Below are 23,985 nucleotides of genomic sequence, written 5' to 3' on the forward strand. Positions count from 1 at the left end.
TGTTTGATCTTGCGTCTCTTAACTCTCTCATCACAATATCCCACAGATTCTCTATACCAGGGGTCACCAACGCAGTGCCCGTGGGCACCAAGAGGCCCTCAAGGACCATATGGGGGGCCCTCTTCGTCTTCTGAAAACAGAATAACTCACTCAGTGGGTTAAGTTAAATTTTTTTTATTTTGTTGCTCTTCTTTTTAATCATTTATGTATTATTTCATCATGTTAACTATTTCATCATATTTCAGTGGGTTTCAAAATGACAACATCTAAAAGAAAATTAGAAATGAATAAAAGAATAAAATAAGAATAAAAATGAGTTTCTTATGGATGAGATTGACTGAAGGTGACCACTGATCCCTCCAGTTCATAGGTCAGTATTGGTAGCCCTTCCTATGACTCCGTAGCCATGAAGTAGCCCTCAGCCTTAAAAAGGTTGGTGACCCCTGCTTTATATCATGGTCAGTAAACCATTTACCAGTGGTTTAGGCACAGTGAGCAGGTGCCAGGTCGTGCTGAAAAATGAGATCGTCATCTACATAAAGCTTTTCATCAGATGGAAGCATGAAGTGCTCCAAAATCTCCTGATAGCTAGCTGCATTCACCCTCCCTTGATAAAACACAGTGGACCAACACCAGCAGCTAACATAGCGCCCCAGACCATCACTGACTGTGGCTACTTGACACTGGACTTGTGGCATTTTGGCATTTCCTTCTCCCCAGTCTTCCTCCAGACTCTGGCACCTTGATTTCCAAATTACATGCAAAACTGAGCAACAGTCCAGTGCTGCTTCTCTGTAGCCCAGGTCAGGCGCCTCTGCCGCTGCTTCTGGTTCAAAAGTGGCTTGACCTGGGTAATGCTGCACCTGTAGCCCATTTCCTGCACACGCCTGTGCACGGTGGCTTTGGATGTTTCTACTCCAGACTCAGTCCACTGCTTCAGCAGGTCCCCCAAGGTCTGGAATCGGCCCTTCTCCACAATCTTCCTCAGGGTCCGGTCACCTCTTCTCATAGTGCAGCGTTTTCTGCCACTTTTTCCTTCCCACAGACTTCCCACTGAGGTGCCTTGATACAGCTCTCTGGGAACAGCCTGGAACAGGCTGGGAGTTTTAAAGGCCTCAGGAATCTTTTGCAGGTGTTTAGAGTTAAATTGTTGATTCAGATGGTTAAGTGCATAGCTCCTTTAGAGATCTTTTTCATGATATGCTAATTTTGTGATATAGGAATTTGGGATTTTCATGAGCTCTATGCCAAAATCATCCATATTAAGACAATAAAAGACCTGAAATATTTCAGTTAGTGTGCAATTAATCTAAAATATATGAATGTTCAAGTTTTATCATTAGATTTAGGAAAAATATTTAACTTTATAGCAATATGCTAATAATTTGAGAAGGACCTGTATAACCGCAATAACTGCTGCAGTAGAGAATTACAATGACTATCTGACACTGAGTGGAATAACTATATACACTTACCGGCCACTTTATTAGGTACCCCATGCTAGTAACGGGTTGGACCCCCTTTTGCCTTCAGAACTGCCTCAATTCTTGGTGGCATAGATTCAACAAGGTGCTGGAAGCATTCCTCAGGGAGTTTGGTCCATATTGACATGATGGCATCACACAGTTGCCGCAGATCCATGATGCAAATCTCCCGTTCCACCACATCCCAAAGATGCTCTATTGGATTGAGATCTGGTGACTGTGGAGGCCATTTGAGTACAGTGAACTCATTGTCATGTTCAAGAAACCAGTCTGAGATGATTCCAGCTTTATGACATGGCGCATTATCCTGCTGAAAGTAGCCATCAGAACTTGGGTACATTGTGGTCATAAAGGGATGGACATGGTCAGCAACAATACTCAGGTAGGCTGTGGCGTTGCAACGATGCTCAATTGGTACCAAGGGGCCCAAAAAGTGCCAAGAAAATATTCCACACACCATGACACCACCACCACCAGCCTGAACCGTTGATACATGGCAGGATGGATCCATGCTTTCATGTTGTAGATGCCAAATTCTGACCCTACCATCCGAATGTCGCAGCAGAAATCGAGACTCATCAGACCAGGCAATGTTTTTCCAATCTTCTATTGTCCAATTTCCATGAGCTTGTGCAAATTGTAGCCTCAGTTTCCTGTTCTTAGCTGAAAGGAGTGGCACCCGGTGTAGTCTTCTGCTGCTGTAGCCCATCTGCCTCAAAGTTTGACGTACTGTGCGTTCAGAGATGCTCTTCTGCCCACCTTGGTTGTAACGGGTGGTTATTTGAGTCACTGTTGCCCTTCTATCAGCTCCAACCAGTCTGGCCATTCTCCTCTGACCTCTGGCATCAACAAGGCATTTCCACCCACAGAACTGCCGCTCACTGGATGTTTTTTCTTTTTCGGACCATTCTCTGTAAACCCTAGAGATGGTTGTGCGTGAAAATCCCAGTAGATCAGCAGTTTCTGAAATGCTCACACCAGCCCTTCTGGCACCAACAATCATGCCACGTTCAAAGTCACTCAAATCACCTTTCTTCCCCATACTGATGCTCACTTTGAACTGCAGGAGATTGTCTTGACAATGTCTACATGCCTAAATGCACTGAGTTTCCGCCATGTGATTGGCTGCTTAGAAATTAAGTGTTAACGAGCAGTTGGACAGGTGTACCTAATAAAGTGACCGGTGAGTATATATATATATATATATATATATCCATCTATATAAACACCTTGTGCAGTAAACCTGTATAAGGATAAGAAGCTGTCATTTGTGGATGCACTTTATATACTGTATATATATCCCATCATGCAGACTTTCTGCATTCTTTTCTTCCTTTGACTCCTTCTCCTTTGACTATTTGAGCTGATGGAACGAGTACATTTCTCCACTGTGAGATCAATGAAGTCAATCACCTAAAGTATGTTCTGCTCTTTTCCAAGATCTCAACAAAAAATATGATATAAAAAATACCTAGAAAAATAAATGCAGACTTTCTGCAGAACAAAGCATATCCCTGTAAATCCTCCGTTTCTGTTCAGTGCTGCTGTGACATGCATCTAAAATGTTTTATTCGCTGAGAAATAAGATGTGATTCAAGGAAGCAGGTTCCTATTCCTAACAGTGAAAACAAACCTGATGTTTTACTAAAGATCAAACTTAAAGGGATCATGAAGGATTTTCACAAATTTTTGAAAAGACCCGCCCTCTTCACATAAAAATAAATAAATAATGCACATACAGGTGCTGGTCATAAAATTAGAATATCATGAAAAAGTAGATTGATTTCAGTAATTCCATTTAAAAAGTGAAACTTGTATATTATATTCATACATTACATACAAACTCATATATTTCAGATGTTTATTTTGTTTAATTTTGATGATTACAAATGACAACAAATGAAAATCTCAAATTCATCATATCAGAAAATTAGAATATTGTGAAAAGGTTCAAAATTGATGGCCCCTGGTGCCACACTCTAATCAGCTAATTAACTCAAACCACCTGCAAAAGCCTTTAAATGGTCTTTCAGTCTAGTTCTATAGGCTACACAATCATGGGGAAGACTGCTGACTTGACAGTTGTCCAAAAGACGACCATCGACACCTTGCACAAGGAGGGCAAGACACAAAAGGTCATCGCTAAAGAGGCTGGCTGTTCACAGAGCTCAGTGTCCAAGCACATTAATAGAGAGGCGAAGGGAAGGAAAAGATGTGGTCGAAAAAAGTGTACAAGCAAGAGAGATAACCGCACCCTGGAGAGGATTGTGAAACAAAACCCATTCAAAAATGTGGGGGAGATTCACAAAGAGTGGACTGCAGCTGGAGTGAGTGCTTCAAGAACCACCACACACAGACATATGAAAGACATGGGTTTCTGCTGTCGCATTCCTTGTGTCAAGCCACTCTTGAACCACAGACAGCGTCAGAAGCGTCTTGCCTGGGCTAAAGAGAAACAGGACTGGACTGCTGGTGAGTGGTCCAAAGTCATGTTCTCTGATGAAAGTAAATTTTGAATTTCCTTTGGAAATCAAGGTCCCAGAGTCTGGAGGAAAAGAAGAGAGGCACTTCATCCACGTTGCTTGAAGTCCAGTGTAAAGTTTCCACAGTCAGTGATGGTTTGGGGTGCCATGTCATCTGCTGGTGTTGGTCCATTGTGTTTTCTGAGGTCCAGGGTCAACGCAGCCACATACCAGGAAGTTTTAGAGCACTTCATGCTTCCTGCAGCTGACCAACTTTTTGGAGATGCAGATTTCATTTTCCAACAGGACTTGGCACCTGCACACAGTGCCAAAGCTACCAGTACCTGGTTGAAGGACCATGGTATCCCTGTTCTTAATTGGCCAGCAAACTCTCCTGACCTTAACCCCATAGAAAATCTATGGGGTATTGTGAAGAAGAAGATGCAATACACCAGACCCAACAATTCAGAAGAGCTAAAAGCCACTATTAGAGCAACCTGGGCTATCATAACACCTGAGCAGTGCCACAGACTGATCGACTCCATGCCACGCCGCATTGCTGCAGTAATACAGGCCAAAGGAGGCCCAACTAAATACTGAGTGCTGTACATGCTCATACTTTTCATGTTCATACTTTTCAGTTGGCCAACATTTCTATAAATCCTTTGTTTTTATTGGTCTTCAGTAATATTCTAATTTTCTGATATGATGAATTTGAGATTTTCATTTGTTGTCATTTGTAATCATCAAAATTAAACAAAATAAACATCTGAAATATATGAGTTTGTATGTAATGTATGAATATAATATACAAGTTTCACTTTTTAAATGGAATTACTGAAATCAATCTACTTTTTCATGATATTCTAATTTTATGACCAGCACCTGTAGGCTCTAATACAGCATCTATTCACCCAATAACATGGAAAACCAGTGATTTCATATTTAGAAATGGATTCTATATCACTGCTGGGCATGACCCTTCCCTTGACACACATCCATGATAGACTTTCAAAATAAGACTAAAGGGACTCTACAAAATAAAAGCCTCTTCCTTACACACACTCATTCATTGTGCCGTATGGCTCGTAGCTATGACCCAAAGTCAACCAATTTCTTCAAATTACACTACCAAGGCCTGTTGACCACACACCTCAGTGCATATTTCTTAATCAGGTTCTAAGATTTACACTGTAATAAAGCATCTGCTAACCTTGTAACATGCAGCCTAAGCCTGCCAACGGTGCTTTCATTACCACAGCGGCTCGTAACATGCAGGTTCAATTTTTTGATAAATTCAGCTCCTTAAGTGGTATTAGCTCTCTTTCTATAAGCTTCTCTCTCTGTCCTTCCTCTGCTTCTCATGGTCAGTCTTGCACATAGGTTTGTAGATTTTCAATCCTCTAAGGATGACACTGTTTTCTTTATGCTGATCAACCGACACATTTTAAATAATTTTCCAATTGTTTTGCCAAGTCTTGACATTTCCACATATGATTTCAAAATGTTAATACTTATTCAATACCATCGTCCTCAACATTTTACTTCCCATCCTTAAGCTACTAATTTTTTCTTCAACCAGATAAGATTAAAGTTTTTCTTTGTAATTTCTTTTCTACTTCAGCTAATTTCATACTTTTCAGCCTATGTTGTGAACTTTGGCTTCATTCTGCTCTGTTTCTGGACAGGAATTAAGCTTTTCTGTTTGCTGCTAATTCATAACACGCCTGACATGTTTCTGGAAAGTAGGTAAACCCCCCTTCAAAATTTCTTTATACATTTTTCTAGAAACTTGGGAGACATTATATTAAGACCCTTCTAGTGCCCACATTCAAGACATTTTTTGATATCATGTATGGTTTGGCTGTGCAGCTTTTAAGATGAGTTTGTTTCTGCCATTTTACTGCCAAATGATTCTACCCTACAAAATCTTCAGATGATTCAATTGTTTTCTGCAGTTTGAAGTTTCTGATGACTTCCTATCACATTTTCATATGTTCTGCAGGTAATTTCAGCTTTTTTCATTCAGCAAAAGCATTCCCACTTTGATGTTTCTCCGAAACAGCTTTTTCTAGTTATTATTATACTTTCCGTACGTTTTTCCGTCTCTAACTAGTTCTCCATACTTCAGCCGATTTCAACAAATTTGGTATCAAAACGTTCAGCTTCTTCTGGTCCATCCTGCTGTATCTTTTGGTAACTTCAGCTATTATACTTTTTTAAATATTTAGCTTTTTATGACTTTTTTTGTCCCATTGAAATACATGTAAAACTTCAAAAATTCCACTAAATCTTCAGCTACTTTGCCCTTTAACTACTTCAGCATACTTTCAGCTAGAAACACCATTCAACTTTTAAAATGTTTCCGTATCTTTCTGCTATTACTGTTTAACTTGGCTTTCAGCTAACTTTTACAGTTTTGCTTCAGTGAAGCTTCAAACTTTTAAAGAATTTTTAAAGATTTTCAAATTTATAATGGAAGTCTATGGACGGAATGTTCAGCAGCTAGAGTGTGCCACTCTAGCGTTTTCAAACATTTCACTTATGCCGAACAGCTTCAACTCACTCGCTCATTTTTTACTCTATCTAGATAAATTTTACATCAAAACGTAGGGATTTTTGTCAGGATTCAGGAAATGTAACCCTCATCTGTGTGGCATTTACGGTTTTCCGACAGTTTGGCCCAGACCACGAAGAAGTCCACACTTCCCCAATAGAAATCCAATGAGAGCTCTCTGAAAATCCGAACTGAAAATTCAAAAAAACAGACTTTTTCGTATCGCTCCCATTTGGGAACCGTTCGACGTAGCAACATGAGCCTTGTGGAAGTTGTTCCTCAGACCTTCCTAGCACTCACATTGAAGGAAGTGTGTCGATATCTTTTATCGTTTAGCTAGGAAAAAGGTTTGTTCGGGGGTAACAAATCTGTCCGAACCCCAAAATCAAGATTTTGACAATTATACACTTTTTTACATCGTCACCACGCCTAGACGAAATATTGTAGAAATATGAACGTTACACCAGTTGTAGTCCAAAGATGGCTGACGCTCACGGTGAAAGAATTTTTTGAATACCTAATACGGTTTTGGCTCACCGCTCGTTTGTTCGGAGGGAAAGTTTTGCTTTTGAGAGTTCTGCTCTACCATTAAGCTGCATGTTATTCAATGAGACCAGCAGGATTTCTCAAACCTTTTTATTCCTCCTTCCCATTAAGGTTGTGAATGAGCTACATCCATGAAAGTTACCCCAATCGGAGACAAAGGATAGCTCTCGCTTAGACTGAAAGAATTTTTTAGATACCATTTACGGTTTGTCTTCAGCACTTGTTTGTTCGGAGCTGATAATCCCATTCAAAAAAGCCTGAGAACTAAGGAACGAAAGTGATGCGCATGTCTCTCTGTCACTGACAGGCTCGTTAACGTTGTCAAGGTAACCGTGCTTCAAAGAGATTTTACCTCCACCACTTTAAACAGCACATTTTAATCTAATGGAGGGAGACAACACTGATTTAACATTAGGAAGTGGATACAATATGACTACTGGCCATGACCCTTCCCTTCACACGCAACCCTGATAGACTTTCAAAATAAGACTCCGGGGACCCTTCAAAATAAAAGCCCCTACATTAAACTCATATTTTTTTCCCAGCATATGGCTCAACATTATGACCCAAACTCAACCACTTTTTTAAAAATGAGACTAGGGGTTTTTCAAAACACACCCCACAGCAAATTTCAAAATAAAAGCCTCCCATTTTCACTTCATCTACTGCCCTAATAACAGGGGAAAGAGTGATTTAATGATTGGAAAGTCATCAAGTATCACTGCTGGGTCTCAACACACAACCCTGCTAGACTTTCAAAATAAGACTCCAGTGACTCTTCAAAATAAAAGCCTCCGTATTGTACTTGTGTATTAATTGATGCAAATGGCCCAGCATTATGACCCAAACTCTACCAGCTTGTTTCTATTAGACTCTAGGGACCTTTTCAAAACATACCCCAGAGCAAATTTCACAATAAAAGTCTCCCATTTACGCTCTAATACAGCATCTATTCACCCAATAACATGGAAAACCAGTGATTTCATATTTAGAAATGGATTCTATATCACTGCTGAGCATGACCCTTCCCTTGACACACATCCATGATAGACTTTCAAAATAAGACTAAAGGGAACCTACAAAATAAAAGCCTCTTCCTTACGCACACTCATTCATTGTGCCGTATGGCTTGTAGCTATGACCCAAAGTCAACCAATTTCTTCCAATTACACTACCAAGGCCTGTTGACCACACACCTCAGTGCATATTTCTTAATCAGGTTCTAAGATTTACACTGTTATAAAGCATCTGCTAACCTTGTAACATGCAGCCTAAGCCTGCCAACGGTGCTTTCATTACCACAGCGGCTCGTAACATGCAGGTTAATTTTGTTTGATAAATTCAGCTCTTTAAGTGTTATTAGCTCTCTTTCTATAAGCTTCTCTCTCTGTCCTTCCTCTACTTCTCATGGTCAGTCTTGCACATAGGTTTGTAGATTTTCAATCCTCTAAGGATGACACTGTTTTCTTTATGCTGATCAACCGACACATTTTAAATAATTTTCCAATTGTTTTGCCAAGTCTTGACATTTCCACATATGATTTCAAAATGTTAAGACTTATTCAATACCATCGTCCTCAACATTTTACTTCCCATCCTTAAGCTACTAATTTTTTCTTCAACCAGATAAGATTAAAGTTTTTCTTTGTAATTTCTTTTCTACTTCGGCTAATTTCATACTTTTCAGCCTATGTTGTGAACTTTGGCTTCATTCTGCTCTGTTTCTGGACAGGAATTAAGCTTTTCTGTTTGCTGGTAATTCATAACACGCCTGACATGTTTCTGGAAAGTAGGTAAACCCCCCTTCAAAATTTCTTTATACATTTTTCTAGAAACGTGGGAGACATTATATTAAGACCCTTCTAGTGCCCACATTCAAGACATTTTTTGATATCATGTATGGTTTGGCTGTGCAGATTTTAAGATGAGTTTGTTTCTGCCATTTTACTGCCAAATGATTCTACCCTACAAAATCTTCAGATGATTCAATTGTTTTCTGCAGTTTGAAGTTTCTGATGACTTCCTATCACATTTTCATATGTTATGCAGGTAATTTCAGCTTTTTTCATTCAGCAAAAGCATTCCCACTTTGATGTTTCTCCGAAACAGCTTTTTCTAGTTATTATTATTATTATACTTTCCGTACGTTTTTCCGTCTCTAACTAGTTCCCCATACTTCAGCCGATTTCAACAAATTTGGTATCAAAACGTTCAGCTTCTTCTGGTCCATCCTGCTGTATCTTTTGGTAACTTCAGCTATTATACTTTTTTAAATATTTAGCTTTTTATGACTTTTTTTGTCCCATTGAAATGCATGTAAAACTTCAAAAATTCCACTAAATCTTCAGCTACTTTGCCCTTTAACTACTTCAGCATACTTTCAGCTAGAAACACCATTCAACTTTTAAAATGTTTCCGTATCTTTCTGCTATTACTGTTTAACTCGGCTTTCAGCTAACTTTTACAGTTTTGCTTCAGTGAAGCTTCAAACTTTTAAACAATTTTTACAGATTTTCAAATTTATAATGGAAGTCTATGGACGGAATGTTCAGCTGCTAGAGTGTGCCACTCTAGCGTTTTCAAACATTTCACTCATGCCGAACAGCTTCAACTCACTCGCTCATTTTTTACTCTATCTAGATAAATTTTACATCAAAACGTAGGGATTTTTGTCAGGATTCAGGAAATGTAACCCTCATCTGTGTGGCATTTACGGTTTTCCGACAGTTTGGCCCAGACCACGAAGAAGTCCACACTTCCCCAATAGAAATCCAATGAGAGCTCTCTGAAAATCCGAACTGAAAATTCAAAAAAACAGACTTTTTCGTATCGCTCCCATTCGGGAACCGTTCGACGTAGCAACATGAGCCTTGTGGAAGTTGTTCCTCAGACCTTCCTAGCACTCACATTGAAGGAAGTGTGTCGATATCTTTTATCGTTTAGCTAGGAAAAAGGTTTGTTCGGGGGTAACAAATCTGTCCGAACCCCAAAATCAAGATTTTGACAATTATACACTTTTTTACATCGTCACCACGCCTAGACGAAATATTGTAGAAATATGAAAGTTACACCAGTTGTAGTCCAAAGATGGCTGACGCTCACGGTGAAAGAATTTTTTGAATACCTAATACGGTTTTGGCTCACCGCTCGTTTGTTCGGAGGGAAAGTTTTGCTTTTGAGAGTTCTGCTCTACCATTGTGCTGCATGTTATTCAATGAGACCAGCAGGATTTCTCAAACCTTTTTATTCCTCCTTCCCATTAAGGTTGTGAATGAGCTACATCCATGAAAGTTACCCCAATCGGAGACAAAGGATAGCTCTCGCTTAGACTGAAAGAATTTTTTAGATACCATTTACGGTTTGTCTTCAGCACTCGTTTGTTCGGAGCTGATATTCCCATTCAAAAAAGCCTGAGAACTAAGGAACGAAAGTGATGCGCATGTCTCTCTGTCACTGACAGGCTCGTTAACGTCGTCAAGGTAACCGTGCTTCAAAGAGATTTTACCTCCACCACTTTAAACAGCACATTTTAATCTAATGGAGGGAGACAACACTGATTTAACATTAGGAAGTGGATACAATATGACTACTGGCCATGACCCTTCCCTTCACACGCAACCCTGATAGACTTTCAAAATAAGACTCCGGGGACCCTTCAAAATAAAAGCCCCTACATTAAACTCATATTTTTTTCCCAGCATATGGCTCAACATTATGACCCAAACTCAACCACTTTTTTAAAAATGAGACTCTAGGGGGTTTTCAAAACACACCCCACAGCAAATTTCAAAATAAAAGCCTCCCATTGCCACTTCATCTACTGCCCTAATAACAGGGGAAAGAATGATTTAATGATTGGAAAGTCATCAAGTATCACTGCTGGGTCTGACCCTTTTCTCAACACACAACCCTGCTAGACTTTCAAAATAAGACTCCAGTGACCCTACAAAATAAAAGCCTCTATATTATACACGCGTATTAATTGATGCAAATGGCTCAGCATTATGACCCAAACTCTACCAGTTTGTTTCTATTAGACTCTAGGGACCTTTTCAAAACATACCCCGGAGTGAAGTTCACAATAAAAGTCTCCCATTTACGCTCTAATACAGCATCTATTCACCCAATGACATGGAAAACCAGTGATTTCATATTTAGAAATGGATTCTATATAACTGCTGGGCATGACCCTTCCCTTGACACACATCCATGATAGACTTTCAAAATAAGACTAAAGGGACTCTACAAAATAAAAGCCTCTTCCTTACACACACTCATTCATTGTGCCGTGTGGCTTGTAGCTATGACCCAAATTCAACCAATTTCTTCAAATTACACTACCAAGGCCTGTTGACCACAGACCTCAGAGCATATTTCTTAACCAGGTTCTAAGATTTACACTGAGATACAGCATCTGCTAACCTCATAACATGCAGCCTAAGCCTGCCAACGGTGCTTTCATCACTGCAGCGGCTCGTAACATGCAGGTTAGTTTTTTTTTATAAATTCAGCTCCTTAAGTGGTATTAACTCTCTTTCTATAAGCTTCTCTCTCTGTCCTTCCTCTGCTTCTCATGGTCAGTCTTGCACATAGGTTTGTATATTTTCAATCCTCTAAGGATGACACTGTTTTCTTTATGCTGATCAACCAACACATTTTAAATCATTTCAAATTGTTGTGCCAAGTCTTGACATTTCCACAATTTCAAAATTTTGATACTTATTCAATACCATCTTCCTCAACATTTTACTTCCCATCCTTGAGCTACTCATATTTTCTTCAACCAGATAAGATTCAATTTTTTCTTTGTAATTTCTTTTCTGATTCAGCTAATTTTATATTGTTCAGCCTATGCTGTGAACCTTGGCTTAATTTTGCTCTTTTTCTGGACAGGAATTAAGCTTTTCTGTTTGCTGCTAATTCATAACATGCCTGACATGTTTCTGGGCAGTAGGTGGCCCCACTTCAAAATTTCTTTAGAAATTTTTCTAGAAACTTGATAGACATTATATTAAGACCCTTCTAGTGCACATATTAATGACATTTTTGATATTATGTATGGTTTGGCTGTGCAGCTTTTAAGATGAGTTTCTTTCTGCCATTTTAGTGCCAAATAATTCTACCCTACAAAAATCTTCAGATGATTCAATTGTTTTCTGCAGTTTGAAGTTTCTGATGACTTCCTATCACATTTTCATATGTTCTGCAGTTAATTTCAGCTTTTTTCATTCAGCAAAAGCATTCCCACTTGCTGTTTCTCCGAAACAGCTTTTTCTAGTTATTATTATACTTTCCGTACGTTTTTCCGTCTCTAACTAGTTCCCCATACTTCAGCCGATTTCAACAAATTTGGTATCAAAACGTTCAGCTTCTTCTGGTCCATCCTGCTGTATCTTTTGGTAACTTCAGCTATTATACTTTTTTAAATATTTAGCTTTTTATGACTTTTTTTGTCCCATTGAAATACATGTAAAACTTCAAAAATTCCACTAAATCTTCAGCTACTTTGCCCTTTAACTACTTCAGCATACTTTCAGCTAGAAACACCATTCAACTTTTAAAATGTTTCCGTATCTTTCTGCTATTACTGTTTAACTCGGCTTTCAGCTAACTTTTACAGTTTTGCTTCAGTGAAGCTTCAAACTTTTAAACAATTTTTACAGATTTTCAAATTTATAATGGAAGTCTATGGACGGAATGTTCAGCTGCTAGAGTGTGCCACTCTAGCGTTTTCAAACATTTCACTCATGCCGAACAGCTTCAACTCACTCGCTCATTTTTTACCCTATCTAGATAAATTTTACATCAAAACGTAGGGATTTTTGTCAGGATTCAGGAAATGTAACCCTCATTTGTGTGGCATTTACGGTTTTCCGACAGTTTGGCCCAGACCACGAAGAAGTCCACACTTCTCCAATAGAAATCCAATGAGAGCTCTCTGAAAATCCGAACTGAAAATTAAAAAAAACAGACTTTTTCGTATCGCTCCCATTTGGGAACCGTTAGACGTAGCAACATGAGCCTTGTGGAAGTTGTTCCTCAGACCTTCCTAGCACTCACATTGAAGGAAGTGTGTCGATATCTTTTATCGTTTAGCCAGGAAAAAGGTTTGTTCGGGGGTAACAAATCTGTCCGAACCCCAAAATCAAGATTTTGACAATTATACACTTTTTTACATCGTCACCACGCCTAGACGAAATATTGTAGAAATATGAAAGTTACACCAGTTGTAGTCCAAAGATGGCTGACGCTCACGGTGAAAGAATTTTTTGAATACCTAATACGGTTTTGGCTCACCGCTCGTTTGTTCGGAGGGAAAGTTTTGCTTTTGAGAGCTCTGCTCTACCATGGGACTCCATGTTATTTAATGAGACCAGCAGGATTTATAAACCTTTATATTTCTCCTTCCCATTAAGGCTGTGAATGAGCTACAGCCATGAACGTTATCCCAATTGGAGACAAAGGATAGCTCTCGCTTAGACTGAAAGAATTTTTTAGATACCATTTACGGTTTGTCTTCAGCACTCGTTTGTTCGAAGCTGCTATTCCCATTCAAAAAAGCCTGAGAGGAAAGGAACGAAAGTGATGCGCATGTCTCTCTGTCACTGACAGGCTCGTTAAGCGTTGTCAAGGTAACCGTGCTTCAAAGGATTTTACCTCCACCACTTTAAACAGCACATTTTAATCTAATGGAGGGAGACAACACTGATTTAACATTAGGAAGTGGATACAATATGACTACTGGCCATGACCCTTCCCTTCACACGCAACCCTGATAGACTTTCAAAATAAGACTCCGGGGACCCTTCAAAATAAAAGCCCCTACATTAAACTCATATTTTTTTCCCAGCATATGGCTCAACATTATGACCCAAACTCAACCACTTTTTTAAAAATGAGACTCTAGGGGGGGTTTCAAAACACACCCCACAGCAAATTTCAAAATAAAAGCCTCCCATTTCCACTTCATCTACTGCCCTAATAACAGGGGGAAAGAGTGATTTAAGGATTGAAAAGTCATCAAGTATCACTGCTGGGTCTGACCCTTTTCTCAACACACAACCCTGCTAGACTTTCAAAATAAGACTCCAGTGACCCTACAAAATAAAAGCCTCTATATTATACTTGTGTATTAATTGATGCAAATGGCTCAGAATTATGACCCAAACTCTACCAGCTTGATTCTATTAGACTCTAGGGACCTTTTCAAAACATACCCCAGAGCGAATTTCACAATAAAAGTCTCCCATTTATGCTCTAATATATTATCTATTCACCCAATAACATGGAAAACCAGTGATTTCATATTTAGAAATGGATTCTATATCACTGCTGGGCATGACCCTTCCCTTGACACACATCCATGATAGACTTTCAAAATAAGACTAAAGGGACCCTACAAAATAAAAGCCTCTTCCTTATGCACACTCATTCATTGTGCAGTATGGCTTGTAGCTATGACCCAAAGTCAACCAATTTCTTCAAATTACACTACCAAGGCCTGTTGACCACACACCTCAGTTTACATTTCTTAATAAGGCTCTAAGATTTACACTGTAATAAAGCATCTGCTAACCTAGTAACATGCAGCCTAAGCCTGCCAACGGTGCTTTCATCACCACAGCGGCTCGTATTATGCAGGTTAGTTTTTTTTTTTATAAATTCAGCTCCTTAAGTGGTATTAGCTCTCTTTCTATAAGCTTCTCTCTCTGTCCTTCCTCTGCTTCTCATGGTTAGTCTTGCACATAGGTTTGTAAATTTTCAATCCTCAAATGATGACACTGTTTTCTTTATGCTGATCAACATTTTTTGATATCATGTATGGTTTGACTGTGCAGCTTTTAAGATGAGTTTGTTTCTGCCATTTTACTGCCGGATGTTTCTACCCTATAAAATCTTCAGATGATTCAATTGTTTTCTGCAGTTTGAAGTTTCTAATGACTTCCTATCACATTTTTATATGTTCTGCAGTTAATTTCAGCTTTTTTCATTCAGCAAAAGCATTCCCACTTTGATGTTTCTCCGAAACAGCTTTTTCTAGTTCAGATTATTTTCACCCTTTGTTTTATTTGCTAAAAGCAATAAAGTTCATTTTATTTCTCATTAATGTTCATTAAGAATCCCGTCTGGACAGAAAAAAAGTGAAATATAGAAATTTTTGCAAATTCATTAAAAAAGAAAATTTTGTCTCTTTATTTTAGCCAGTGTGAGGATTGATGCAGCTTCAATGACAATATTTCAGGCCTTAAATCAGGCTGATTTTTATTTTATTCCTCCAACATTGTCATTTTCTTTCAATAAGTTACGGTCAAGTTTCCACTATTTTGTCTCTTAATCTGTCCAATTTATTGGGGTTAAGTTTTACATTAATCAGTTAAAGGAGCAGAGTGTCAAAGTAGATCCATCTATCCTAAATTTGACCAGGATACTTGTTTCTACACGTCTGTGAAACATTAACTACTAATAATAATTCAATAGCACTCACGCTTTTAGGGAAACATCTGCTCTCAGGTTAATATCATGATAAATTAAAGGATTTGAGAAATATTTTTGGAGGATGAACATTTTAGATTCAGCATTTCTCCTTCAGAAACATGTTTGACCACAAGGTGGAGCCAACAATACATGGAGCCTTTTCCAGATATATGCCTCTTTTATTTTGGAAAACTCCAACTTCCCCTTTAAGAGAAAAGTGCTTATATTCCTCTAGTCTAACTGGTTATAGAAAGGGCTGCAGGTTTTCTTTCCAAACAAGCAATAGAACACCAGAGAGCATTTATCTCATCAAGTGAACCCATTCTGGAGACTGGTGTGCTATTGCTTGGAAGGAAAAAAACCCTGCAGCGCCTTGGCGCTTTCTGGAACCAGTTTGACATCCCTGCTCTACCTGGAAACTGCAGGGATTCAGCTTTAATCTGAGGCTGAAGGAATTAAAACCATTGAAAATTTCAGGACTGAAACTAAACGGTTCTGCAGTTTAACCTCGTTTTGGTTGTTTTATTTCAGACCTATTTGGTTAGCCTCGTGAGACCATCCTGATCTTGCAAGCTTTCACTCGCAGATCAGTCTGGCTACTTTCCGTTTAAGAAAATTTGGAGCCGTTCACCAAACAAACGTCCAATCAGCGCTGGCTTTGAGGCGGGTTGAGGTGTGACGCAACGAGAAGCGCGACAGTTCAGTCTAAAGAACATGGCGGCTTCAGCCGATGAAACTAGCGTTAGCGTGGCTATCGAGCAAGTTTTATCAGAATTACAGAGTATTTCTTCACTGAAAGAAGAGCAAAACACTGCTCTGGAGGCTTTTCTCAGAGGAAAATATGTTTTTGCTCTTCTCCCGACTGGTTTCGGCAAGAGTTTGATCTATCAATTGGCTCCTCTTCGTCGTCGCTCTGTTAGTACGTCATATGCTTCGTTGATCTGATTGGTTTATTTGGCCCGTCCATCACCAACATAGGCCAATCAGCTAACCAGTATTTTCGCCCCTTCCCAAAATTACTTCAACGGAAGGTTTCCAGATGGATATGCGGAGCAAATCCAGCTGGCGGAGTCAGGTTACTATTGGGTGGGTTATAGAGCCAAGAAGAAGAGAACTGAGCGGATGTCCCAATATGTTTGGACCCCAGGTTGTAATGACCTTTAACCCTTCCAGCCTTAATGTGACTGAAGTTCATGTATTGAGGAGTTAAACCACGCCTCCAAAGTCTCCTTCCTCCTCTGATCCTCGGGGTCTGTCCTCCTCACAGCTCATCCATCAACTTCAACAGGAGATCTAATGCCTGAGGGGCTCCTTTGCTGCTGATGACCCCCCCCCCCACCCGACAAAACCAAATTATATTCAACCCATCCCCACAAAGCTGCAGGTTTAAAGCACATTGAGGCCCCTCGTCCTGATCAATGGTTAGCATTTGACTTGATTTGCAATATCTATCTATCTATCTATCTCTCTATCCATCTATAAATAAATAAAACAGGTAAACAGGCCTGATGGAGCTCCTGAGATAAAATGTTAATCGACACTTGGAGGCAATAATCCCTGAAATCAGGTGTTTTCTTTGACTTTCAGGAAACGTTTGTTCACTGTTCATCAGGAAGAAGCTTCCATTCATCTGCAACTGTTCTCCAAATTCAAATTCAGTAAATTTTTGTTTTGTTTCATTTGAATAACTATGTGAAATTATCACTTTCTTTAATGGGAGGGTTTGTAAACTATTTGTTTGTAAATTAGAATATAATCATATTTTTGATGATTTTATCTTGAGAGAAAACACCCTGGTATTATTCTGACCCAGTAATGCGTAGAAAATCAACCCTCCATCACCTGCGCTGCTAGAGTTGTGATGACTGAGGTCATCAGGCAGGAAGCTGAGGTCCAGATCGTCTCCCAGCCTTCCAGCAACCTCGGCTCCACCCGACAGTTGGGAGCCGTGCTGTGGTGCATGTTGCAGTTTATCAGAGCTCTGCAGACCGAGCTGCTCCTCCACCGCTGAGCTGCTGGAGTCCTGCAGGAAGACATGGAGCAGAGGACGGTTTCATGGACTGGTTTCCAGTTATGACTCCACTGATAAAGGACACCACTGAATTAGCAGGTAGATTTTGGCTCATCATGGTGTATTTCAAGCAGATGATTTAAAGTACAGACCAATGTACAGTACGTATAAATGGGTTATCACGCTCGGAAACAGGGGCAGAGTTAGATGGGGGGCAAGGGGTGGCCATGGCCTTAGCCAATTCAATTTTTAGAACCAGATTTTGTGTTGTATGGGGTAAATTCTCTCTCTATTCTCCTATTCTGCAGAATCTATTAGTTCAGTCTCTAACGTTCTGCTCTCTCTGCTTTTCCTCAGAGTAGCTTTGCCTCGTCTGTTCCTGTTTGGCTGTGACGCCATCCTGGAGAGAAACATCAGCTGTGCTGCTTCCATCAACACCTTTGTTTATAGATGTTGGAGATCGGCCTGTTTTCCAGTGTAGTCCTGTTTCTCTGACTGTGAATAACTGGATGTGCTCTCTTCATCCTCTGACATGGGAGCTGGCTCGGAGCTCGTCTGCCTGGCTGTGTGTTTCCTGGATGGGGCCGCCTTTTACAGCTGCTTTTTGTGTCTCTGATTCTGTCTCCTTGAACCCCAGTCATCCTCAGCAGATGGCAGCTCACACTAAGCCTGGTTCTGCTGGAGGTTTCTTCCTGTTAAAAGGGAGTTTTTCCTCTCCACTGTCGCTACAAGCATGCTTAGTGTGAGGGATTGCCTATGAGTCAATGACTCAAATACAATCAACTGGTTTTCCTTAGATAGAAAACTTTGAATCAATCTGACTGTATGATCTGGTTGAACTGTAAAGGGCCTTGAGATGACATGTGTTGTGAATTTGGCGCTATATAAATAAAATGAATTGAAATTGAATTGAAAAGAAAGTTATGTCCCTGTAAGTCATCTAGGAGTCTTCAGCAAAATCAGAGATCAATAAACAACTTTAACAATAACCTATATAATCCATTTAATATAGATAGATTCTTTTTATAAAGATCTGAGGTCAGAGGAGGAGAAATGGAACATCTTAAAAATGGCTTTCATATATATATATATATATATATATATATATATATATATATATATATACACACACACATGATTTTTTTTTAGAATAATGATAACTATAAAATGAAATGTCCTCCAGTAATTTCTACTATATCCTGGACAGCTGCAGTGCATTGGGTCGCCTCCAGCTGCCTGGATTCAAATCTGTGTCACTATTAAAACAGTTTAGTTTGATTTTTATATTGAGATTAAATTACAAGCATTAAAAGACATCTATAAATCTTGATCCCTCTCATGAGCCGCCTGAAGCAGCCTAACCAAAAATACATGTTTTATTGTCATTACACCTTTACATGAATGAAAAATAATCTCTCAGGGTATCAAAATAATCTGTCCTTTAATAAAGTTATAGTCAAACCTAATGGGAATATATTTTCACAATCCTAAACCTATTTTCTATTTCCATTTCTTATAGATACAGCTGTGCTTTCTGATTTAAATAAGCCGTTATTTTGATAGGATGATTTTTTATTTAAAGTTTAAAGGTAATGTTTATTTAACCTTTTTACATAATAATTTTCCCTCAGTAAATCTTTATTGAAATTTTAACGTTTGCATAATTTTTTATTTTATTTTTTTTATTTAGACACCATGGATTTGTTAGCAAAAGCTGTAGGAAAGTATATTTAGTCTTAATTTAGAAAATATGGACGTTCTGATTCAGGTTTCTGTTGGAACAGTGTAGACTGACCCTGAGGTTCTGGTGTCGATCCTCTTTCAGTCACCCCCTCAGTGAACAATGGCTACTTCCTGGACAAGGAGAGGAAGAAGAATTGACCCCGCCCCTTTTATTCCTACTATGGATATTTACAAACACCACTGCCTGTCAACGTTATTTTATTAACGCTCATAGAAGCAGTTCAGAGAAAATACAAATATTTATTCCTGCTATCTATTTTTATATAACAGAAATAAGTATATTTTCTAAAAGGTAACTTTTTCCTCCTGAATATTAAACCAGCCTGGTAATGGAAGATACCATCTAGTCCTTCACCTCCAGCAGGTACAGCAACGCAACATGAAAGGAGACGGAAAGAGCGGAGGAAGACAGCGGTGCTGATGAAGAACCTGGATGGAGTCCAGTCCTCCTGTACGCAGCGCTTCCTTCAGAACAACGTGTTGCTTGTTGTGAGGATTTACGTTCCATGTTTGACGCCGTACAGAAACCAGCTCCTCTGGATGTTCCAGATTTTTTTAATTTGTAAAATCTGCAAAGTGTCTTAGATTATAAGCACACTAACTGTAAATGTTTTTATATATTGGCTCGGTTAATGCTTCAAAAAGGATTTGGACTGGTTAATATTTCACAGGATGGTAGATTTTAAACAGTTTGGATTGAATAAAAACATTATAGAATCCAACTTTAGGAATAATGCTTTTTATAGCATAAATAATGGATTTAACAATAATCGATAATCGTTACCACACACTAACACAATCAGACTTATAATCAAGGAAATGTTTATACTCATAATTGAGGCTTTTTTTGGTTTCTGATTTTTATTTGTCTGATTTGAGTATTCTATAACTTGTTATTATTATTCTAATCTACATATTCATTTTAAACACCTTCCAGCTTTACAGGGAATTCAAATATTACTGCTTTTGTCTGAAGTTTAATGTCAATAGGTTGGTATCCATCCTTTTTTTAAATCATTTTATTTACTGTATTTATAAACTTTATGGGATTATAAAAAAACAACAGGAGAACCAAACAATTTAATAAAAAAGCAAAGGTTTAAATATCTGTTTTTTTTTTTTCATTTTCATCTAAAGTTGATATTTTTAATTTTTTCAGGTTCAGAAGTTCAGGAGAAAAAAAGTGCTAAGCTGTTTGAGATTAAGAGGTTGCTCCCTGAAGCAACACCTTCCTGTCGTTTAGTCGGGGTAACGTCCCCCTAAAGACGTAAAGGAAGGTCACGCCTCAGAAACTTCTTAACTTTCCACTTTCAGCACATGAAATGTCCAGTTTCTGCTCACCTTTGCAATAGAATCGTCAAAGTAACGTTCCAGAGCCAAATCATCCATGATCCTCCACCATCTGAGTCGACCAAGGTGTCAGGACTGGCTGTGCACAGCTGGAGCCCATCAGCCACTCAGAGCCTTTTCACTGCAGAAGCTGCTGCTGTCACTCAGCTGCACCTTCCTGTCAGTCAACGAGCAGATTCAGCCTCAGGCTCTCACTCTCTGCTCAGCTTCACCTCCTGCTTTCACGCCGCCGTTTCAAGGGTCATGCATGAAGCAGAGCAGTAACTGCTGGTGGCACGAGCCACCTGAAGCTCTGAACATCTAATCAGGAGCTGTATGTCGTTTTCTACAGCATGGCTGTTCAAAGTGCTGAAATAAGAAGAAAAAGAATTACAGAGAACTCAAATGGTTAATTAAGATAAAATTATTTGATTTACAAAAAAGGTCAAATGTAAAATGTAAAAAAGAGAGACTCCCATAATGCACACATACGGAAGAGGATTAGGGCCACTGGCAAAAAAAAAATGCTAACTGATTTTTAAATTTTATTTCAGTTTAACATAGGATTCCTATATTGTATACAGGATTCTCAGGATTCTGACTTTTTTTCTCAGAATTCTGACTTTATTTCTCAGAAATCTGACTTTTTTTCTCAGAATTCTGATTTTATTCTCAGAATTCTGACTTTAATCTCAGAATTCTGACTTTAATCTCAGAATTCTGACTTTATTCTCAGAATTCTGACTTTAATCTCAGAATTCTGACTTTAATCTCAGAATTTTGACTTTATTCTCAGAATTCTGACTTCAATCTCAGAATTCTGACTTTAATCTCAGAATTTTGACTTTATTCTCAGAATTTTGACTTTATTCTCAGAATTCTGACTTTATTCTCGGAATTCTGACTTTTTTTCTCAGACTTCTGACAGATAAGAAACATGTTAGCATCAAGCCATAGCCATGTCTGTTTTAGAGACTAGCTCTCTTTTTTTAATGAGCTTCTGCTCCTCCATTAATGAGGGGACCTCTCGGGTGTAAAAAGTTGCCTAATTCCGTCATTTTCCACCAATGTGTCACTGGCCACCTCAAACAACTCACATCTTTATCAGTGAAGCTGAGTGCTCCACATCTCTTCCTTCATGGTGCCCATCTACATTACAGTTTTTTTGGATTGCTTACACACTAAAGTTAAAAGTAGTACACTATTAGCAAAACCTTACACTCAAGAAGCAAAACAACAGCCCATATTTGCACAACTATAAGCACATTGTCAACCTCACACTTGTTGCAAAACTCTACACACAGTGATTTACGAAACACTAAACACACTTAACATACATTACACACAAAAATCTATTATGAAACCACTTCCTTGCAATACCAAAGCACTGACTGTCAAATTACCGCACCTTCCAACCAATTGATTCAACACAGTCATCAGGTGTGCAAACACTTGTTTGCTTAATTGTAGACACACCAATCAGGTGTATAAGCACTATAAAAAGCAGCAGGTAAGTTCATCGGTCTTCAAGCACAATAGAAAGAGGGTGGAGGAGAAGGAGAAGGACAAGGAGGAGGAGAAGGACAAGGAGGAGGAGAAGGACAAGGAGGAAGAGGAGGAAGGGGAGGATGAGGAATCAACAGAGGAGGAATCAACGGAAGAGGAAGAGATGGAGGCCATGCTGGAGGTATAGGTAGTGGAAGAGGAAGACAAGAACGTGCTCAAAGAGGACCGAATCTGACAAATGAGATCCATGCAACACAGGTTGACCACGTTGTCAACCACGGCCTGACGCTGAGGGAGGCTGGACTGCGAGTAAAGCCAAATCTAAGACGATACACAGTGGCAAGTGTGATAAGAACATTTCGACTGGAAAATAGGTATTGTAAAAATATCATCATATCAAAAACATCTGCACGGTTTAAGCAACTGCTTACAGTACTATCAGCACTTCTGTTACCTTTTCTTGTGAAATTACTGTACTATTGTTTACTGTTTTTTTCGACATAGGATTGAGGGTCAGGAACGACGAGGGGAAAGGGCTCCTATATTCACAGAACATCAAGAGAGGGAGATAGTAAACATGGTTTTGGCCAACAATGCTATAACCCTCAATCAGCTCCAAGCTAACATTGTCAATAACCACGTCGGTTTCAACAATATCCATCAGGTCTCAACATCAACACTGGCACGCATCCTAATAAAAAACCATATTCAAATGAAGAAAATTTATCGAGTGCCTTTAGATCGCAATTCCGAAAGGGTGAAACGACTGCGGCATGATTATGCAGAGGTATGTATTCACCTAAGCATTGTGATCTTGCATACTGTCTCATAATCTTTTACTGTACTGTAGTATGTATACTAGATCTACACTGAACACAATTTTGCCTGACACTGTTCTTCAGAGAGTTTTACAAATGGATGGAGAGGAGATCCAGCACGAGTTCATTTACGTAGATGAGGCTGGGTTCAACCTGACGAAAAGACGAAGGAGGGGAAGAAACATCATTGGCCACAGGGCTATAGTCAATGTCCCAGGGCAACGTGGGGGTAATATAACACTCTGTGCAGCCATTACACAGAATGGGGTCCTCCACCGCCATGCCCATATGGGCCCTTACAACACAGCACTCATACTTACATTCTTGGACCAATTGCACAACATAACAGCAGCAAATCAAATCGATCATATGCAATACATTGTTGTCTGGGACAATGTGTCTTTCCACCGCTCTGCTCTGGTTCAGAACTGGTTTCAGCAACATCCACATTTCACCGTCCTATATCTTCCACCATACACTCCATTTCTCAACCCTATAGAAGAGTTTTTCTCGGCATTGCGGTGGAAGGTATATGATCTCCGTCTCCAGGCTGAGGTACCCCTCATCCAGGCCATGGAGGAGACCTGTGACCAGATGGAGGTAGCAGCAATTCAAGGATGGATTCGTCATTCAAGACGTTTCTTTCCAAGGTGTCTTGCTAATGACAACATTGCCTGCAATGTTGATGAAATTCTCTGGCCAGATCCAGCTAGGCGAAGAGACAATGTCTAGTTTTTGTTTTGTTATTTTACAGTATAATTACAGAACAATACGTAAAGTGACATTTTGTTACAGTATTATGAATCTCCATGTCCTGTTTTTAATGTTTTTATCTGCCTGTACAGTGTCCTTGGGTGTTGTGATAAGGCGCTTTCAAATAAAATGTATTATTATTATTAACATTTTGGGCGTGTTGAGAAATAAATGAGTTTCTTCAGTCTGCAACATTGGTCTTGTGTAGTGTTTGGTGAATTTACATTATATTTGTACTTTGTTGATGGTAGCCAACTCTAATCATAGGGAAGTAGAAGTGCTAAAAGTGTTTTAGGTTTAT

The 23,985-nt window shown here is 39.1% G+C and overlaps 1 protein-coding gene across 1 annotated transcript in view; it reads right to left on the bottom strand.

Moving 5' to 3' along the window:
* The window catches only part of tbpl2 (TATA box binding protein like 2), a 38,313-nt gene extending 17,359 nt beyond the window's left edge, over nucleotides 1–20,954 (bottom strand). The window contains exons 1-2 of the mRNA XM_038298648.1: nucleotides 20,620–20,954; nucleotides 17,367–17,547 (exon numbers count right to left, since the gene is read on the bottom strand). Coding sequence (XP_038154576.1) covers nucleotides 17,367–17,547; nucleotides 20,620–20,667 — 229 coding nt within the window. The 5' untranslated portion in view covers nucleotides 20,668–20,954. The remainder of the gene's footprint in view (nucleotides 1–17,366; nucleotides 17,548–20,619) is intronic.
* Between the last annotated feature and the right edge of the window lie 3,031 nt (nucleotides 20,955–23,985).

The sequence above is a fragment of the Cyprinodon tularosa genome, unplaced genomic scaffold (assembly GCF_016077235.1).
Source record: "Cyprinodon tularosa strain WSP-4 unplaced genomic scaffold, ASM1607723v1 ctg410, whole genome shotgun sequence".
In the NCBI taxonomy this organism is placed as follows: domain Eukaryota; kingdom Metazoa; phylum Chordata; class Actinopteri; order Cyprinodontiformes; family Cyprinodontidae; genus Cyprinodon; species Cyprinodon tularosa.